Source organism: Nestor notabilis, unplaced genomic scaffold, assembly GCF_000696875.1.
Source record: "Nestor notabilis isolate BGI_N333 unplaced genomic scaffold, ASM69687v1 scaffold442, whole genome shotgun sequence".
Classification (NCBI taxonomy): Eukaryota; Metazoa; Chordata; class Aves; order Psittaciformes; family Psittacidae; genus Nestor; species Nestor notabilis.
Genome location: NW_009916718.1, coordinates 7,480 through 27,453, shown reverse-complemented (window position 1 = coordinate 27,453; position 19,974 = coordinate 7,480). Strand labels below are relative to the sequence as shown.

The window sequence follows — 19,974 nt, the reverse complement described above, 5'->3', positions numbered from 1 at the left end:
CTTCTAGATTTGGTTAGCCCCAAATGTGGCCAGGGATTTCTATGTCTAACCAGAATTATGCTAGTATGGAGGATATTTTGTGTAAGGATTGGAGAATAAAACCAACAATTATTCATAGGACATTGGTATTCTGGAAAATGAAGATCAACACTCTTTTTTCATTAGATATTCAAGCGACTATAAATTAGTAACAATTTTAACATGATTAATAAGGATATTATAAAATACCTGGTCATAGAAAACAAGCCTGGATGGCATGATCATGAGTAGACTATAAATTAAACAGCTGAGTAAAAGCAATACATACAAGACAAAATTCCTTATTTCAGAGGGACACATTTTGGTAAATTATGGGACTGAGAATCACTGGGACCAGCAGATTCCAGGGACCTGGATTATATCCTCTCAATGGTGCAATATGTAGAGAACTCTGTGCCCCAGAAGCAGAGAAGAAAAATGTGTAGAAAAGGGTCGAGATATAACGGATGTCTTTCCATCTTTAAAAGACATATTTAGAATAAGCAGACACCTTACAAAATAATAAGCAGAAGTACAGAGAAGCAGAATTTGTGTCTCAAAATCAAGAAGTCAAGAGTGATAACTGAATGTTGAATAATGACTGAAAAGAAGTTACTTTCAGGAAAAAGACTCAGAATCAACCTTGGTTAATATTTTCATGATAACTTGGCACAAAATACAGACACTTTCTGATGAAATCTGGCAAAACAAAAAATTGGAAGACATTAACAGAAAGGAATTGGGATATCATGCAAGGGAAGATGGAATACCTTCAAATCTAGAGTAATACAAATGGGAAAAAATGCATACGATAAAAAATTTAAGGAAGGCATGCATTTGGGCACTAATAACAGAAGGTTCTCCCAGAAACTAGAAATTGTTTGGAAACAATTATGGAAGAGAAGTACTGAGTTGCAAAGAGTTATTCCAAAATTATTAGGAGCTTCTAATGGGACACAGCTGTGAATGAGGCAAATGCTGTTCTGTGACATACCAAAAGATGTATTTCTAACACAAATAGGGAAGAGCTAGTGTCACTGTACAAAGAGTTGGCAAAAATGTCTATCATAGAATCACAGAATGGTTTGGGTTGGAAAGGACCTTAAGATCATCTAGTTCCAATCCCCTGCCATGGGAACCCCTTCCACTAGACCATGTCACCCAAGGATCTGTCCAGCCTGGCCTTGAACACTGCCAGGGATGGAGCATTCACAACTTCCTTGGACAACCCATTCCAGTGCCTCACCACCCTCACTGTAAACTTCTGCCTTATATCCAACCTGAGCTTCCCTGTCCAAGCTCAAACCCATCACCCCTTATCCTATCGCGACAGTCCCTGATGAAGAGTCCTTCTCCAGCACACTTGTAGGCCCCCTTCAGATACTGGAAAGCTGCTATGAGGTCTCCACTGCTGTGCACAACTACATACAATTTTATTCACCCCTCTCCAAGGATACACAACTAAAACACAAAAGGAGAGGGGTTAGTAGGTTGATGAGAGAAATAGAAGTGCATTTTGCTAGGAAAATTTATAAGGCCTTGATTATTACAGCAACAAGAGAACTGCTCAGAAACAATACAAAGAATGTCTATAGATACATGTGAACAACACATACCAGGTAAAGAAGTACTTATTCTAAATAATTATGCTGGCACAGAACCAAAGGGACATAAATCAACCATGGGTATGTATATAAATTATAAATACTAATCATTAAAGCAAACAAGATCTTGAACTGACATCCTTTGGGAGTAATGGAGACAAAAAAGCCTAACTGCTTTTATTGGACACAGTAAGTTTATGAAAAGGATGATGTAACATAGCTGCAAGTGATTGCAGGGATTGCAGGGATTGAATTTGATGATCTAGTAAGACATCTCCAGCTGTGTGTTTCTCTGTTCTTATAAAAAGAATCATTAATTCTTTCTCTCTCTTGCCATCAAGTTAGGATATAAATGTTCAGTTTCATTTGCAGGTTAGAGAACAATGTCCACTTACTGTTAAGGCACTGGAGCATACTAGCTAAGAAAGTTTTCAAGAATCACTTGAGCAAATATTTGACATGGCTTTTCTAGGTGTAGTTGGACAGGCTTACAGAATTGGGTTGGTCTTTTGAGGTCCTTTCCAATTTCTATGAGAAAATATAGGCTTGTAGCTTTCTGGACCCTGGCTTACCAAAACAGCAAAAACCCAAAGTTATTTCTGAGAAAGTTGTTGAGTAATTTACACTCTGTAACTTTTGGAGATGTTTGCAGTGGTACATTATTTATTATTTTTCCAGTGTTCAAAGTGTTCTAGGAAATTCATAATGCAAACTCAGTTCCCAGCAGGAGATCGGAAGCTTCTGGCTTTCATACTTGGGGAGTCTGGTATACACAAAAGAAAATACCACTATTGTATTTAGCCTTTTTTAGCAGAGAAAATGCAGTTTGGTGTAAGCTCCATCGTAAAATGCTTTTCTTCTCTGAACTTCCTCCCAGAGTGGCAACAGGGTTCTGTGTTCCATCATTCTAGACCACTACCAGGGACCATCAATAATAAACTACGATGATGAGAATGGCAAAACATGTATGCACATTGCTGCTGCTTCAGGCTACAGTGATATTATTAGTGAGCTGGCTAAAGTCCCGGAGTGCAACCTGCAGGCCCTTGATGTGGATGAGAGGTAACCATGGAAACTCTGAAACTGAAATTGCTGCTTCCTTTCTATTAACCTGAGACTAGCTCTGTTTATTTTATAATGGTGTTTCCTGTTTCACAGGCCATGGTCTAGTGCACTAGACTAATGAACTGCACTTAGGGAGAACCGTGCTTGCTCAGAAGCAGTGCAGAGCAGTCCAGCTCACATGTATCATATCTAGTATAATAACTGACTAGTAGGAATGTTATTTAGCTTCGTGTTTCTGGTAGGAAATGATAAGATTATGTTTGAAAGGACTTTGTCACCACTTGACTTAACTTCTTTCAATCAAAAGTGAACATTCTTTCCAAAACAATAGAACAGGATCCTATAACTTGAAGCTGGGATCCTGCTGCTATTTGTATTTAAGAAATGGCAATGTTCTCTTGTTTCATTTAAGAATGAAACACATTCTTATGTGTTTCATAAGAATGTTAACACAATGTTCTTATAGGACGAAAGGAACTTCACTTTCCATTTTGATGGGGCCTTTGATTTCTTCTAGGATGACATCTCTATATCATAAGTGCAGAAGACTCATCTTCTTTCCTGTTTTTCAGCCCACACCTACCTCCCTTGGAACTTTGCTCTAAAATTTATTTAAAGCAAACAGAACCAACTGACTGTTCATATTGCCTATCCTGCTCAGTGAAGCAAAAGCCAAAGTTTTCTTGGCTTAAGCCTTCAGGTACTTAAAATAATAGCATTCTCCATGGAAAAGTGCAATAAAATGGAACAGAAATAAAACCAGTAGGGTTCTGGATAAGTTTCTAAACATCAGTAAAATGTAGTTGAGAAGACTGTGTTTCTACGGAAAAACAGTGAAGGGAGGAGTTTTAACTACAGTGAAGAACTCAGTAAGACATGACCTCCTATTACACATTCTCAGATATTTCCATAGAAGATATTATACTTGAAGAGAGGAAAAGATAAGCTGTTCACTATAAATACAGTAAATTTCCATTCTATTATGTTTCCAACTGCATCCATCTGAAATCACTGTGATTACAAAGAAACAGGCAGAGAAAAGTCAGATTTATTTTTTATTCTCGCAGTTTTCTTATGGTGTTTTCTGTGCTTCCAGATTTTTCATAAGAGCAAAGTATTACAATTACACAGATTCAAGACAATTATATCTGCTCCAGTTTGTGCCCATCAAAGAACACAGAAACTGACAAAGAGCCAGTAACAGCCTGGTAGATGTGTCTAGTCCTTCTCATTCACCGAGAGGAGGCTTCTTTTCCAATTACCTCCAGGAAGATATCTCAGCCAATCATTGCTAACTGTGTTTGGTGTAAAGATAAGAAGATCTTGTCCCTATGCAGTAGACACTATGAAGGTCTTTTTTTTTCTAATTCTGCTTTGAAAGCTTCAGGGACTCCTCCGACTCTGCAACTCCAGCAGTTGAAGAGATGCTATTATATAGGATGTATAGGCATTTTGCAGCCCCATATCTACTTTCTCTACAGCTAAATAGTTGTACATAGATAGAAGCCAGCCTGTGGGCTTATTACTACCACTGGGAACTACATCAACATGGGGTAAGTTAATGAAGAATTCCATAAAATTGATGTTGTGGATCTGGATAAGTAGCATAGGAGCACACCTCGTTATATCATCAGTAGTTTCAATAGTAAATTTATCCATCTATTTTAATGATACTCCTCCTTTCCTGTAGGACGCCTTTGCACTGGGCTGCAGCAGCAGGGAAAGCTGACTGTGTGCAGACACTGCTAGAGCTGGGGATAGAAAGCAACCCTCGAGACATCAATGAAAACACTCCTCTGACATACGCAATGTACTGTGGGCATACAGCATGCATCAATCTGCTGTCTCAGGAGAACAGGTAAAACAAAAGTTCACATCTTGCTCATATATTGCCACTGACTAGAAAGCAAATATACTGCTTTTTATTTGCTACTGCAGGTTGAGCCCTGGGTGATGTCTCCTTGATTCGTATTCAATACTCAGTTTAAGTTTGCTATCAAAGTAGCAAATTAGAATTAGTCATCTACTGAAAACTCATCACTGAGGTTACAGTGCCAGTCTGCCAATCAGCAGGGGGTTCTGAACCAAGATGTGGGCATAGAATCATAGAATCATAGGATACTTAGGGTTGGAAAGGTCTTGCTCAGTCACCTTCGTGGAAAAAATTTATCCTACGGGATAATATCAGCCCTCAGTATTATGCCTTCCACTTTTTTGAAATCTCTGTGCACTAGCTGTGTGTTGATATAATCTGACAGAAGAACAGACTGAATACAAAAGCAGCTTTGCCAGATAGATAATAAAATAAATTTCAAGTTTTCATCCTCAGAATAAGGGTGTGTCAGGAGTGTTTTCCTTATTCAGTTCTCTACCTTGTTTGTATTCTTGAATTCTTCTTATTCTGATTTTTTTTCCTGTTAAAAAGTATAATTGTTTTACCATTGCTTATGATCTTCCTCTCTCTTTTTAATTCTCATATTTCGGCAGCTGTCATTTAATTAATTTCAGCTCTTCAGCGCTGGTAAATGAGCATGCACTTACAAATACACTTATCATCACAGATCTTTGTGCTTCCCCCTCCTTTCCAGTCAGCAGTTAGTATTATTTCCTATGTTACAAATTGCGAGACATGGGTGACATTTCCCCTCCTCCTCCTGCACTCTGCCTGTCAGAGTACATCTGAAATGTTGGTTAGCAAAATCTAAAAACCACTACTGAAAACAATGCAGCAGCATCACTGTAGGTAATTATCTTTATAGATCTGAAACTATACTGGACCCCTTTAGTACAAGCAAGGCAAGGGAAAGGGGAAAGGGGAAAAGAAACAGAAAGGAGAAAAGGGAAACAGGAAAAGAAAAAGGAAAGGTAAAAGGAATGGGAAAGGGAAAAGGAAAGGGTAAGGGAAGGAGAAAGGAATGATCAACTATTGCCTTTGTTACAGTGTTAGCAATGACAATGCTATTGGAAATACTATTTTCCAAATATGACATAATACAAAGACCACTTGGTTTTAAAGATCCCAGCATGTTATTCGTGTTATTATTGGATCTTGCTCCACCATTAAGAATAATAATTCTGCAGCTGGTAAATGCTGAAGCCAGGAAAGTTTGTTTGGTTTTTTTTTCTGATAGCTGCACTGAGCCTCCATTAAGATGAGTGTAAGGCAATGTGAAGTAACACGGTATCATTTATAGTCTCTGTTAATTACAAACCTGCAGCCCTAATTTTCTGCCTCCTTGAATGGCTCCTGCAAATGTGTCTGAACAATATATATTCCATTTCATGGGCAAACACAGTATTTTTTTTATTACTTGACAATAATGACATCACACTTTTGATTTGTAATTCCAGTAGATCTGAGCCAGTTCGACAGTTTCCCTCCCAGAACAACAGACCCCCAAAGAAAGAAGGACGATTCAGTATACTGAACCACATCTTCTCTTTCAAAAAGAATAAAAATGACCAAAAAAGCAGTCAGAAGGAGAAAAGCAGAGACCGATATCCTAGAGAAGAGAGGTCAGACGTAGATGACATCATCACCACTTTTGATTGCATTATGGACACAAACTGCAAAGACAAGCGCATTACCACCATTGGCTTTAAAAGAAGAAGCACAGACACTAAGTATCTCGTACCAGAAAAGAAGCAGCCAGAGTGTGAGGGACTTCTGCCCATTAGAACCCAGACTCTTCCTCCAATCACTGTGGGCAATTCCTTCCTAACTGCTTCCCGGAGCACATCAACCTTCTCGTCCAGCACCAGCACCCGCTATATTGCACACAAGTCTTTAAAGAGACAGAATGAACACAACTTGCTGGGCCCCAGAAGCAGCTGCCAGGCTTTGTTGGATGCTCCCTGGAACACAGACTCTAACCGGCTACTCTCCGACAAAGCCTGCACTAGGACTCCTTCAGACAAACTGATAAATGGCTTAAACTCTGATAGATCTCACCGTGTGCGTGTGTGCCCTTCCCATCTTCCCTCACTTCCCAGTTCTCCATCCGGTAATTTCTTTTCTATCTTCCAAATCCTATAATACCTACTGATGTAGCAAGTTAAGTCAGAAAAAATAAGTAAGTCTGACCCATGACATTTCTATTTCTTTAATATCTTTTGCAGTTTCTTCTCCCTGTAGCAATTGCAGATAGCATATGTACAGAACAGCATCTGACAGCTTAAGCAAGGTGCTTAGGGGTGGGAAATAAGAGATTTAAGTAGGTCTGATGAGGAAATAAAAATACAGGTAGTTAGGAAGCATAGAATGTACCTGAGCAAGGTAAGTGCCTTCAGATTATATATGTGTTTTGTGAATTGCATGTTAACACTCACAGCCATACCTGCTGTGTTGTGTCCACATTTAGTCCTGTAACTAGATGTGCAAGGGAATAGTGTTGCACCCAAATCTCCAACTGTGTTGAGAGCTGCTTCTGGATCCAACCAGGGAAGTCCATGTGTGCCATGCTGGACAGCTCTGCACCATGGCACTTTCAGACTATAGTGTCACCCCTTCCCACCCTTCCCACCCCAAATGCCAGCATTTTTGTCTAAGGTGCTGCTCTTACCTTTTTTCCAAAGCTGATTTCAGGTTGCTAAATTTACAGAGACAGAGTAAATGCTTTTATGATGTGGTTTGGAAACTGTAATGCAACAATTATGAAGCAGAGCATCAGAATTCTGAAGTAAACTTAAAACCAGGGTTTGACTGGATTTGGGATATCTAGTACTTTGTTTGACTCATATCCATGATTAAATTAATCTGGCTCGCTGGCCTGCATGCTGGAGTTTACCTCAACGTATCAGTGTCTCCAATTTCATCTCCTTTGGGATTAGTCCCATGCCAAAATTAAACACATCTAGCATGCTTTCCAGCCACTGTAATATCCAACAGAAAACGAAGCAAGCAAAAGCAATCCCCAAACTTACCAGTACACCATTACAAGAAGTAAACATTACACAATAAGTTAATCTACCCTCACCCCAACAAACATGAGCTGCTATCTTCTGGAGGAAAAATGAATGAACAGAAACCCTCTCTGAAAAGAACACTCTCAGAGGTCAGGTCACTATCTAAACTTGGATGACAGTGCAAACTGTGCTGACTTCTAAGTGAAAGGATCTATAAAATAGCAAATCTTTCTTCACATCTCTAATAATGAGAGTAGAGGTGGCAATTTCAGAATGTCTGGTCATTCTATGTTGTGCAAATAAAGGCTGGAAATTTTACCCTGTTTTTCGGGGTAAAAAGTAGCTACTCAAGAAGTTTCACTTCCTGAATATCAGGCCACATTCCTGAAAACTTGATAGGCCTGATCTGTAAGTGTTATTACTTTTTTACTATGCAATCTTCAGCTATTCATTCAACCGTAAAAACACCAAACTCCACATGGCTACAAGGATTGCTCCAGCATGACTCTTTCTACACTGAACTCTTCAAGGTTCAGCTCACATATGGAAGACAAGAAAATCTGCAGGTCTTCTTTACAACCCAAATATAATAGGGTACACAGAGGCTGAGATATTTGAGGGCTGTTGATAACAGAGGAGGAATGAATTCAAACTGGAAAAACCAAAGCCGGGGATAACTTTAGGGAAACATTTCTTGATGGGATTAGCTAGACCATGAATGTATTTGGTGTGGAAGTAACGACCATGTTACTTAAAATGTGACTACACATTTTCTTAGGACTGTAGAATACTGTATGGTTAAATCCTTTTTTGCTATGGACAGAAGGACAGGCAGTTTTCTGTGAACATCCTATGATAAAAAGTTGCAGCCAGCTGAACCAGGACAGACCCTGTGCATCCACTCAGTGCTCCATTACCTGCACAGAGATTAAGTATAGCACCCACAATCTACATGCATGAATAAGGGGAAAATCACACCAATTGTGGGAAATCTTCTAATTGTTACAATGGAAGCAGTCTTCACGTGCCCAAAGGAAGAGTAAGTCTTTTTATCTCTAACCGTTTATTATCTCCTCCAGAGAAAATAAAGCCTGAGTGTGTTTTAAGCCCAGCTCTCTGTGTATCAGCTCCCTTTTACAAAACTTTCCAACAATAAAAAGATTCCTGTAGCTGGAAAAAAAGACTTCCACTGAAGTATATGAATTAAAGGCTTTTAAGGAGACAGAGAGTGTCTGACAGGAATACATTGTACAACTCATGCTGTATAGCATTTCTTCATCATAAAAAGATCTGCTTATCCTCCTTTATGCCTGTGTGTGTGATTTAAACCTGTCTGCCCCTGTAATTAGAGCCACCTAACTTGCTGTGAATTAGAGCTGCATTTACTGTATGAGCTCCAGGTCTTCAGTGCACTGTGTCTGCAAGACTCAGAAGGATCAGAAGTAAAGTAAGCCTGGCTCCAGCCCAGCCAGCAGTGCTGTGCAGGCAGCTGCCTCTGAGGGAAGATATTTCCTCATTGGTTTTTTTTTCTGCAGAAGGCCTAGCTGAGGGAAAAAAACATCATCTGGACTCTGAAGGACACTGAACTGTTAGTACTGCATTTCTCAAGTCAGGACTGTGGGGACTAACTCCCCAATCACTGAATATCCAGGGCAAGATTATGGGCATCAATAATCCAGGTGAACTCAATTTTAAAATTATTTTCTCAGCTAACACCTAGAATTGATTTTCTTGCATGAACTTTTATTAAAGTCAGAGCTGAGTAAGCTACTAAGGCATCTGGCACATAGACTGGGATTTTTGGAGGTATTTTGTTCTCGTTTCTGTGCTCCTGGAAATGAAAGATGAGTCAATTTACTAGCTGAGCCTTTGCATTTACACAACGGGGAGAGGTTGCTGTGGGTAGCAAAGAGACTTACCTTACAATCATGGCACTGGTTTCTCTCAGAATAACTACTTCGTCTTGCCCTCCACTGGGAAGAGCAGAGACAGACTATATCAAAACCTACTGTCAATATTGCAAGAGTGTTTGCCAGCCGCAGTGCTGAGCTGGCATCCACAATCCAAAATGTTTTGTATTTATGAGCTTTGCAATCATTTCTTTTTGCAAAATGTACTGCCATGTACTTTCCACAGGGAAAATGGTGCAACTAGAGAAATTCCAAGTGATATGCGTAAAAGGAAACCTGTTTCAAATGTAAGGCAGTTGTTAGCACCTCCTAACCAGCTGGAGCATTTTCTTTCTTTCATTCATCTTTTAGATTACTAACCTTCACTAAAGGTAGTACTTTATTATGGGTTTTATTACAGCAGCCCAGTACCTTCTGTTTGCTTGAACAGGTAATGTAAAACATAGGCTATTATTAAGCTTATGTTGGCGTAATCAATATGGTATAGTCCAACAGGAAGCACTTCTTTGCCAGGAAAAATAGAGCAAAGATCATCAGTGTAGCTGTTTCTTTCTCAAACTGAAGGGATAATGGTTTTGAACTTAAACAGGAGAAGTTTACATTAGATACAAGGAAGAAGTTCTTTACAGCGAGGGTGGTGAGGCACTGGAATGGGTTGCCCAAGGAAGTTGTGAATGCTCCAACCCTGGCAGTGTTCAAGGCCAGGTTGGACAGATCCTTGGGCGACATGGTTTAGCGCGAGGTGTCCCTGTTCATGGCAGAGGGGTTGGAACTAGATGATCTTAAGGTCCTTTCCAACCCAAACCATTCTATGATTCTATGATTCTATGATTGATTTACAGTGGGACATTTATCATAACACTTACAACTTTTCCACAAAACACACCACAATGTGGTTCATCTAACTAAATGCAAAGGAAGAACAAAGAACAACCTGTAAAAAATGTTGGTAAACAAAATGAAATACAGAGCAGCCCTGCATTCTATAACAATAAAATTGTCTCCATTTTCCATTTCACTAAAATATAAATGTCATCATAAATATGCTTTTGGGTATGATAAAGATGATATATTAAAGAAAGAAAAACTTTTTCTCTGATGTTATGTGGAGCAGATAGAAAGGAAGAGTACAAGAATACTTTCCCTTGATGACAGAACTTTTAGACACAAAGATTCTTTTCCAAACATTCGTATCAGCCTTGCAAACATGATTATGCTTTGTACTGTTGTTTTGCAGCCAGATATCCCCATTTATGAAATAAACATATCTCTTGATAGAAAGAATCTCCCATAATCAAGGCCATAATGGTACATACATAAACCATTAGTTCTCAGCATAAGCATCATTGAAACCAATATAATTCAAATTGCACTAATGGGAGCATCAGGCTTTATACTCTGCTGTTTCGGAATTGATGTATTTATTTCTTTGTGCACAGTAGATGCAATGTCTATAGAATAAATTTCCCAACTTTTATATCCATTTTTTGATCACCCTGGAGAAGTGTTAAAGACTAAATAAAGAGTAAAATATGGGAAAAGAAAACCAAAGTCTGTTTATAATAGACACAGCTCATCCATAAGAAATTCTTCAAGTTGTAGCCCAATATACATCAGCTTTACCCATGGGATCCAGTAGATTGATCCAATGTCTATCAACTGCTGTGGTCTCTGGACCAGAATTTTGCTCCATGTTCAGCTGAAGACTGCACTATAACATGCAGGTTTGTCCAATAAAGACCACATTAGCTCCTTTCGTACAGAATCCATTTGGTCAGTAACATGGTTACAGCAGTCTTGACAATTACTTCAGTGCACCTCTAGGAAACTGTTCTACAACTATTTTCCTATAGCTTTATCTTGCACAAGCCAGCAATACACATATATTTTCAAGTAACTACAAAGCCACAAAGGCAGTTTATGTAATTCAATTTTTTTACTATTGCCTAAGATGTCCTACTACATCCAGTCTATGTCTCCCTATGCCAACAGAGCATATGCTTGCTCTGCAGTAAGCTATGTTGCAATGCCATACTGGATGAGCAGCTGTTTGGCAAGACAACTCAAGACTCCTTACACAGCTCATCTCAGATCTGGGGATAACCAAAAAGAAAAATCTGGGGACTTAAACATCACCAATAAGAGTGACTCAGGAAGATGGTCTGGTGAAAATGTTGATTTAGTGCTTGAATTTCCTCTTTATTTGGTGTGTCATTTATGTAGCAAAATGCATTACATCATCTATAGTATTTTCTTTTTTAACAGTACTAGAACCAAGTTAATTTTAATCTTAGCCAGTGACATGCCACAGATAGCCAATTAACCTTTCATTTTCCAGTATCTGTTCTTGGAAAAATGTAATTGCCATTAACATAGCTTAATAAGAATCAGTAGCAGCTTATATCAGTTCTGCTATGTTTTCATCTGTGGTAAAACCCTCTCAGAGCTCATGATCTTGAGACCCTATTAGAAAAGTTTGCAAAGGAAAGCTTTGATTCTGAAATCAAATCCATTTAGTTGAATATTTCTACACATTTAGTGCCTAAGTATTCTTACATGGACCTAGCTACTGGACTGTGCCTGTTTTAAAACCAATTATTATATTATATGAGAGGAAGTGATAAAGGTGCAAATGAAGATTATATTAAATCAGTCAGTCTTTTAAATGACTGTAGAGAGGAAAAAAAAAAATCTTTCTTCCATCAGTGGTTTCTTGTTATGACATATGTCTGCGAATTACTAAGTTTGGGCTCTTTTCTAAAAGCCAGAGATCTACAGTGCGTCATATTATTAACAATTATTTTCATATAGTAACAGATTATTTTTTCTTTCACAGGTAAAAATTTTCAAAAGATGTCCACAGACCAACCCAAAATAAAAAATAACACTCCTGTACAGAACAGCCTAGCTCCCATACCCAACTGCTGTGCTCACAAAAGTAAGTACAGTCAAGTCTCAGTTACAGTATCATATTGTGTGCCTCCAACACTGGCATCTGAGAGTCTGAGAGAGGTTTCACGTTCCTTTTTTCACAGCATCATAGAATGGCTGAGGTTAGAAAGCACCTTTGGAGATTGTCTAGTCCAACCTCCATGTCCATAGAGAAGTCGCCTACAGCAGGTTGCTCAGGGTCACATCCAGCTATGTTTTAAATAACTCTAATGATGGGGGCTACACAACTTTTCTGGAAAACCCATTCCAGTATTTGACCACCTTCAGAGCAAAAATGCTTCTTCTTAGTTATTTGCCCATTGGCTCCTTTCCCTTCATAAGATACTACTGAGAAGAGTCTGGCTCCCTCTTCTCAAGGCTGGACAGTCCCAGCTCTTTCAGTCACCCCCTTGAGATTGGACACTCCAATGTCTTAGTCATCTCCATCACCCTTTGTTGGACTGCTGCTCCAGTATGTCCATGTCTCTCCTGTACTGGGGGTCCCAGAACTGGACACACCACTCCAGATGTGTCTTATCAGTGCTGAGCAGAGGGGAAGGATCACCTGCCACAATCTGCTGGCAACGCTCTTCTTAATGGATACTGTTGGCTGTCTTTGCCGCATGGCCACATTGCTGGCTTGTGTTCAGCTTATTGTCTATCAGGACTCACAGGTCCCTTTCTGACAAGCTCCTTTATAGGTGTTTGATCTTGGTGTAGCATATATTGGTGTAGGGACCTACACCTCCCCAGGTGCAGGACTATACATTCCCCTTTGTACGAGTCTTGTCCACCCATTTCTCCAGCCTATGAAGACCACTCCTCCCAGTTTCATATCGTTTTCAAATTTGCAGGAAGTGCACTCTGCCCCATCATCCAAGTCACTAATGAGAGCATTAAACACTATTAGCCCCGTTATCAGCTCCTGGGGTATTCCACTAGTGACTGGCCCACCTCCAGGTTGTGCTGCTGATCACAATCCTTTTCTCCAGTAAATTTCATAGATCTGGGCTAATAGAAGCAATGTACATTAATACAGATGAGAATATGAATATGTTTTCCAGAGCAGAGGTGATTGGAATTCTCAGAGACAGGATTTTTTGCTCTTGGTTTCACTGTCGATTGCATATATCTGTATGACTCCGGAAGCTTTTCACAGGGGGCAGGACATGATATAACATGGTGACTTACTGGATATAAAGAGATGGATGACAACACCCTAATGACTGCGCGGGAAAGAGAGGTCAGATATGTGAGATGAAAGCCACGATAAGTAAAGACTCTTCTGTAGACAAAATGAAAAATATCATGACACAGATTTTTGTGTCCTTTTGCTAGTAAAAAATAGAGGGAAGAGGACTAGAACAAGAAACAGTTATTTTCTGAATGTTACATAGGTGAAAAGATGGTCTATCTCTCCCTGTCTTAAGTGCAGCCAATAAACTAGCTTTTACATGAGGATGGGAATAATTCATTTCTCTCATTCTAACAGCAGATGGTCTGGGTAGCTTCTATAACACAGGAACAAATACTAAGCCACCAAGAAAGCAGCAGCCTTTTATTCCTCTGTGCTTTCAGCCAGCTCCTCATTCCCAAGGCAGTAAGAAGCAGGGTCCCAAAGAGCATGGAAAGCTTCACCCTGCTCCCACAGCCCCGGCAGAGTGTCAAGAATTAGTGAGTGTCCCAGGCTGGATTCAGCCAGCAACTGGGGTGTTCTTCACATACAAACTCTAGCCCTACTCCCAGCAGTGTCCTGCCCTCACATTCTTGTGCTCCACAAGGCACAAAGCCCCCAGTGTAGTTTGGATGAGGATTTCCAGTTTACTATCTGTCATCCTACAAATCAGCCAGGTCCTAAAACATTCACATTTCAGAGTTAAATTTAGGATTCATTGCCTCTTATGAGTTTCAGAAGCATTTCTGCAGTTACAACAATATTACTAAAAATGAAACAGCAGAGGTAGATAGCTTTATAGGGAACATCAGGCTGGGCAGGGGAAATACAGAAGCCTGCACTGCTGCTGCACAGTAAGATAGGAAGAAGAAAGTAGATATGTGTGGAATACTAAGGTGGTATTCTCTGTCTGTTCAGAGGAGAGAAAATAATCTAACTGCTTTCAAAACCCCAGTTCTAAGACTCCTATTTTTAATCTTTCTACTAATGTTCTCTGTGTTTTCTAGTCAAAACATAGTTGTAAGCAAAATACTAAAAAAAAATTATTTCATAATCACAGGTGTTCTTGCAGTAAATCATACAAACAGACAGGATTTTAGTTCTAGTCTTATGCAAAAAACCTGTGTTTTACAAGTAAGATTTAATTATCACAGTTAATAATCACGGTTTAATTGACTAACACAGCACAAATGCCCAGGTGCCTATTACTGCTTGAACATCAATAAGATGTTCAATAAGAGAAAAGAAAAAAAATAGAGAAAGTTATTTGCAAAATAGATTACATTTCCTCTTTGTTAACACAAATGACACATTTGACCTTAGAGTTTTCCAAATATCTGTTTCAGAGCCAAGATTTCACTCATCCTCCATCCAGCCATAAAAATATTACTGTTCTGGACACAGCCTTTCTCCAGGCAAATGGCTCCAGCAATAAAGTTTGAATATAAACATTTTTCTAATACTTTTTTTACACAAGATGTGTGTTAAAAGTATGTAATAAAGCCAGTGGAAAACAAAAGCAACCAGGGAGTTAGAACAATAACATAAGCACAAATTAGAAAGAGAATTGAAACTGCTCAGAGGTTAACAGAAAGCAGAAACATCTCCCAAAAAAGGAAGGGCAATGAAAAAAAAGGAAGAGATATTTAAAGCAAAAACATTTCAAAATACAAGTTAGAACGAGGATAACAGGAATTAAACAGTAGCCTAGGAAAAGAGTATTTGAGTGACTCTAAACCACAATTTATAAACTCCCACCCTCCAGACATTCCCAGGGCCAAAATGGTACCTCAATGGCTTCTTGAGTAGCCTCAGCACAGCCTGGCATCTCTGTTACTCTGCATGCTGCTGCTCCATCCCCACACACCCTTTCTATCTCACCACATGACTCCCCCAAGGACCCCTGGAAGACAGGGTTACAACTATCACACACTGCTCACACAATGCCAGAATCATTTTCCAAACAAATATGGGACTTCCAGAGAACTCTCTGCTGCTCTCACTTCTTCATGTAGCTTAGAATGTCTGAAGCCATAATGAGGATATTCTTTGTTGAATAAAAAAAAAAATCTATTTCTGCGGGTCATTTAACAATATTTCGGGTTCATCAGTGGTTGGTTTTCCTGTTATTCATGATGATTCTTCTTTCCCAAGTTAAAAGCAATGGATTCCACAAAGCACCGTCCTCTCTGCAGAGGGTCTACCATGGCCTACCATGGTCCACTGCTTCCAAAAGTAAGAGAGTCTGAGAACCATTCCTTCTGCTAAAGTACATGCTCCTTGAGCAATGCCTCCCTGACAGCCTTATTATTGCCTCTGCAGTTTGTAATAGCAGCTACTCAAGAGTCACTACTGAGTGGAAAAAGTTCCCTGAATTAGTAGCTCTTATTGTATCGCTAGGTCTTTGGTGGTTAGTTCTGCCCTCTGTGAATAATTGCTGGTGCTTTTGCTGTATATAACTTCTGGATGCATGGTAACCAGCCTTAAGGGCTCTGTCTCTCAAAGACCCCAGTGCTGGGTCCAGTCTCCTGTGTTTTAATACATATACTAAAACTAGTCACTATATGCACTATTTCAAAGCCATCCATGTACCAGTCCTGATATCCTCATAGAATATCCTAAACTGAGTACAGTATGTGAGACCAGGTAGAAAGCCTTGATATATGGATGCTGGTTTTTACTTCTTTGAATGAGCATGGGTTTGCAATGGCTACCCAGTCACGGGATTAAAGCTAAACTACCCTACGTTTGTCCTACTTAAACACATTGTTAAAGGTTTACCTAGTACAGAAAGTGTTCTGGAGATACTTTACACAGGTGTAAACTTTGAATCCATGAACATGTATTCCTGTGGTCCAAAGAGGGAAACAAGTGAGCTTCTCCATAGGCATTTGGTTTACACACCAAAATTTCAATGAACTCAAAACATTCTGTCATGTGCCAGAAAACAAATGGACTCATTTATTGTATTTAGCCCTGCCTGATTCACAGAATTTCAATACAAAATAAAGCAAAGTATTAATGGAGGGGGGGGAGGGGTGTTGTTGTCTTTTTGTTGTTTCATTGTTGGGTTTTTTTCATAGAAAAGAGAACTAAGTGATTTCCTGAAATTCTGAACATGAATGAACCTCGAATATAGTCCATGAATTACATTACATTGCCAAAGCTTTAGTAAACACTGCCTGCTCAGGCCATCAGAACTTGAATTGTGCTGAAATTAGCATGAAAAGGGAAAAAAAAAAACCTACCTTATTTTTTATGAAAATTTGTGAAAAAGTTAATAATCCTTCCTTGTTAAAACTGCGTAATTTCTCACTTCTCCCGCATCCACTCCACCAGTATCCCAGTTATTCTTTTTGATTTTGCTTGATGAGCAGTGAGAAGGCAGACTTCATAGGTTCAAAGATCCACTTCTGAAAAACATCAACTGTAGGCAGGATTTCAGGTATTAAGGATTTTTTAAGGTAAGTTAACCAACTTGAAATTCCTTATGTCTTCTTTTCTTGACCTTTAATTCTACAGCCCTCAATAAACTCCATTCACTATTCTACTTATGAGACCAATGAGTGTACTAAATGTCTAGTTTGGTTTGGGGATTTTTTTTTAAGCTCAAAATTAACCTGTAAGGTCCAGCTTATCAGAGGTGCATTGACTGCAGTAGTTACTCCATCTGTTATTCCTAATAAAAATTAGTTCATTTATCAGTTTACCCTCTATTAAAATGGTCCAAATATAGGTTAACTTCTGGAATTACACAGGATTTTAGTTGGGTTCAGAAAGAATGATCTTCCTGAGCCCTCATTTCTGTAGAGTTTCCTTGAACCTGCACCAGGAAAATTTCTGACAGAGACCATGAAATCGGAATAATAAAAGGAGCTGCCAGGAAAAATGCAAACAAGAACATTCAGGTTTACACTGGAGTTGATTAGGAAATGGAATGATAATGACAGACTGAGATGATCACCTTTTGAACAGAATGCTTTACAGCAGGACTCTTCCTGAATATAAAGGACCAGGACACAAGCATGATACCTATCTGAGGACAAGTGGTCAGGTCAGAGAATGGTTTTTAATGACCACCAGGAAACATTTGTAGTTAGTTTCAAATGATGAAGCCAGCAAAATAGACAGAGAATCCAAATAACCTTCTGGAGGCTGCCATGACTAGTAAGATGAAATTCAAACTAGAATATCTCTGAGTGAAAATTAAAAGCTTCTCATGTATTTATCACAACAGATGCAGATGGAAGGAAATCACAGCTGGAATGAGAATGCAACCAAGGAAAAATTAATGTGAAAAGTTTCAAGGAAGATTCTGTGGTGTTAGCTCCAGTAGGGAACTCTTCATATAGTTAAACTGAAAGCCCCAAACTGTTTGTATACAAAAACCTTGTGAATAAAATGGAGAATTAAATTAAAAGAAGCTAATGCAATTCACAATAAATTCCAAGGCAGAGAAAAGCAGGTTTACAATTAAGGTTTTGAACTCTGCTTTTAAAAAAACACAGGAAATTAGTTAGTGAGTTGCCTGAACAAAGGAAGTTGATGATTTCAATTCAGAGAAGACTCAGAACTATATTAAATTTAAAGCACAGCGTTACACTGCTGAGTGTGAGGTGGAGATCAAGGATGATCTAAACCTACAGTTTCTTAAAAGACTTCTGACACATATGAGACATGCAACAGCTGTGGTTCTTGTGTTTCAGTGTGGGTTTTAGTGCGCTTCAGGGTAATGGTCTAGTTTTGTGGCCTGTCACTTGCAGAACACGTGTGGATCAATCTTCATGGTTGACTGTGCCTAGAGCAACCTAGACAGTGCCCCATGTTCTTCCATTTCATCTTCCCAAGAATTTACCCTGGGTAACAGAGCGTCCTTCCACACAGGTTTTGTTAAAAAAATGTATTTCCATGGAACATTTCTGTTTCTGTCAGCCTGTGGTTTTTGATGAAAAAAAAATTCTTGTGTAAATCTGTTCAAACAGATTGAGTCTCCTTCAGACAAACTATAGATTCTCTGCTTATCAAAAGTAAACCTTTGAACTTACCAAGTCTTATTGATCACCAAACACGAAGTAAATCGCTTAGGTTTACTGGAACACTGGAATTGTTTTCTTCAGTTAAAGATTAGCTCTGTCAGGCTTTAGAGATTTTTTAAATCCTATTTTGATCACGTTTTTCAGATGCAGGTTTGAGTGCACACAGGACAAACAATTCAAATAATGTAGCAAATTCATTTGTAAAAATGTCATGCTTTTCACTGCCATGCTGTTCACATTCTGTCCACTCTTTCTCTCCTTTTCTTTTTCCTCTAGTTCAGCTGCCATCTCAGGGTGCTAAGAAGTTTAAGTCCCTGCCTTTAAATTCCCCAAGGACTGGTGCAGTTATTCTCCCACCAGCCTCAACCTCCAGATCCCAGAAAAGGGGGCATTCTCAGAGTCATTTGCTCTATCCCATCTTGCCTGGTCTTTCAGGAGAGCCTCTGAAACCAAGCTGTGTCCTACCTGCTATCCCAAGCCAGAAGAGATCTAACCCTGCAGAAGAGCTTCAGAATTCTCTCACCAAACCAGATGCTTAAAATTAACTCATTACACTGGCTTCAATCAGTTGAAATACATCTAAGAGCTTGCTACAAGATAACCATATAGTAAAATACCATTAACTTGCAGTAATGATGCTCTTGTGAACTAGAGTGTAAATGAACAAAACCCAAGAAAGGGTAGCACATCACAAAAGCTGCACTGTGTATTTATATAGGCATTTTCATTGTAGTTTTCATTTACGAAAATTACTAAATATTTAGTGTGCTGTAAATCTATTTTGTGAATGGAATACTCATAACATGCAATCTTGTTGCAGCAATGTGCTTTTAAGTCTTTCATAGAAAACAGGATCAAAGAGTAAGATTTTCTGCATGACTTAAAAGTCAGAAGTAGGGAAACAATCTGACAGGGGTTCTCTGTAGTTTGTAAATGCAAAGCTGCTGATTCTGAGCCTGTGTGCCATCAAAAATATCTTTTTAAAATTATAAGCTCAAAATAAAATGCAGTCTTAGAAAATAAGGGATTTTGGCTGTTTGGTTTTTGTATATTTTCTATATTGTAAGCTTGTAGGTTTTGAGAATTCAACAAGCTAAGTAAGTACAATGAAATGCTAATCCCTTTGGGACAGACAGGGCTATAGCACACCCGTCATTGCACTGACAGATTTACATCTTTTTCATTTAATTCTTCATATTCCTCAGTGACAAAAATGCAATTATGCTTTGTTATTTTCCTAAAATAAGGATTTCACAGTCGTGAGTTATGTGGCATTATTTCATCCCTTTGATCACCAAACTGAAGAAGAATATCTGTATCTAGACTGCTGT

At 38.9% G+C, this 19,974-nt stretch overlaps 1 protein-coding gene across 1 annotated transcript in view; it reads left to right on the top strand.

The window, feature by feature from the left end:
- Positions 1-19,182, top strand: part of ANKRD55 (ankyrin repeat domain 55) — a 44,988-nt gene extending 25,806 nt beyond the window's left edge. The window contains exons 7-11 of the mRNA XM_010024692.1: positions 2,500-2,684; positions 4,378-4,545; positions 6,039-6,691; positions 12,339-12,440; positions 18,920-19,182. Coding sequence (XP_010022994.1) covers positions 2,500-2,684; positions 4,378-4,545; positions 6,039-6,691; positions 12,339-12,440; positions 18,920-19,182 — 1,371 coding nt within the window. The remainder of the gene's footprint in view (positions 1-2,499; positions 2,685-4,377; positions 4,546-6,038; positions 6,692-12,338; positions 12,441-18,919) is intronic.
- Positions 19,183-19,974: the final 792 nt, after the last annotated feature.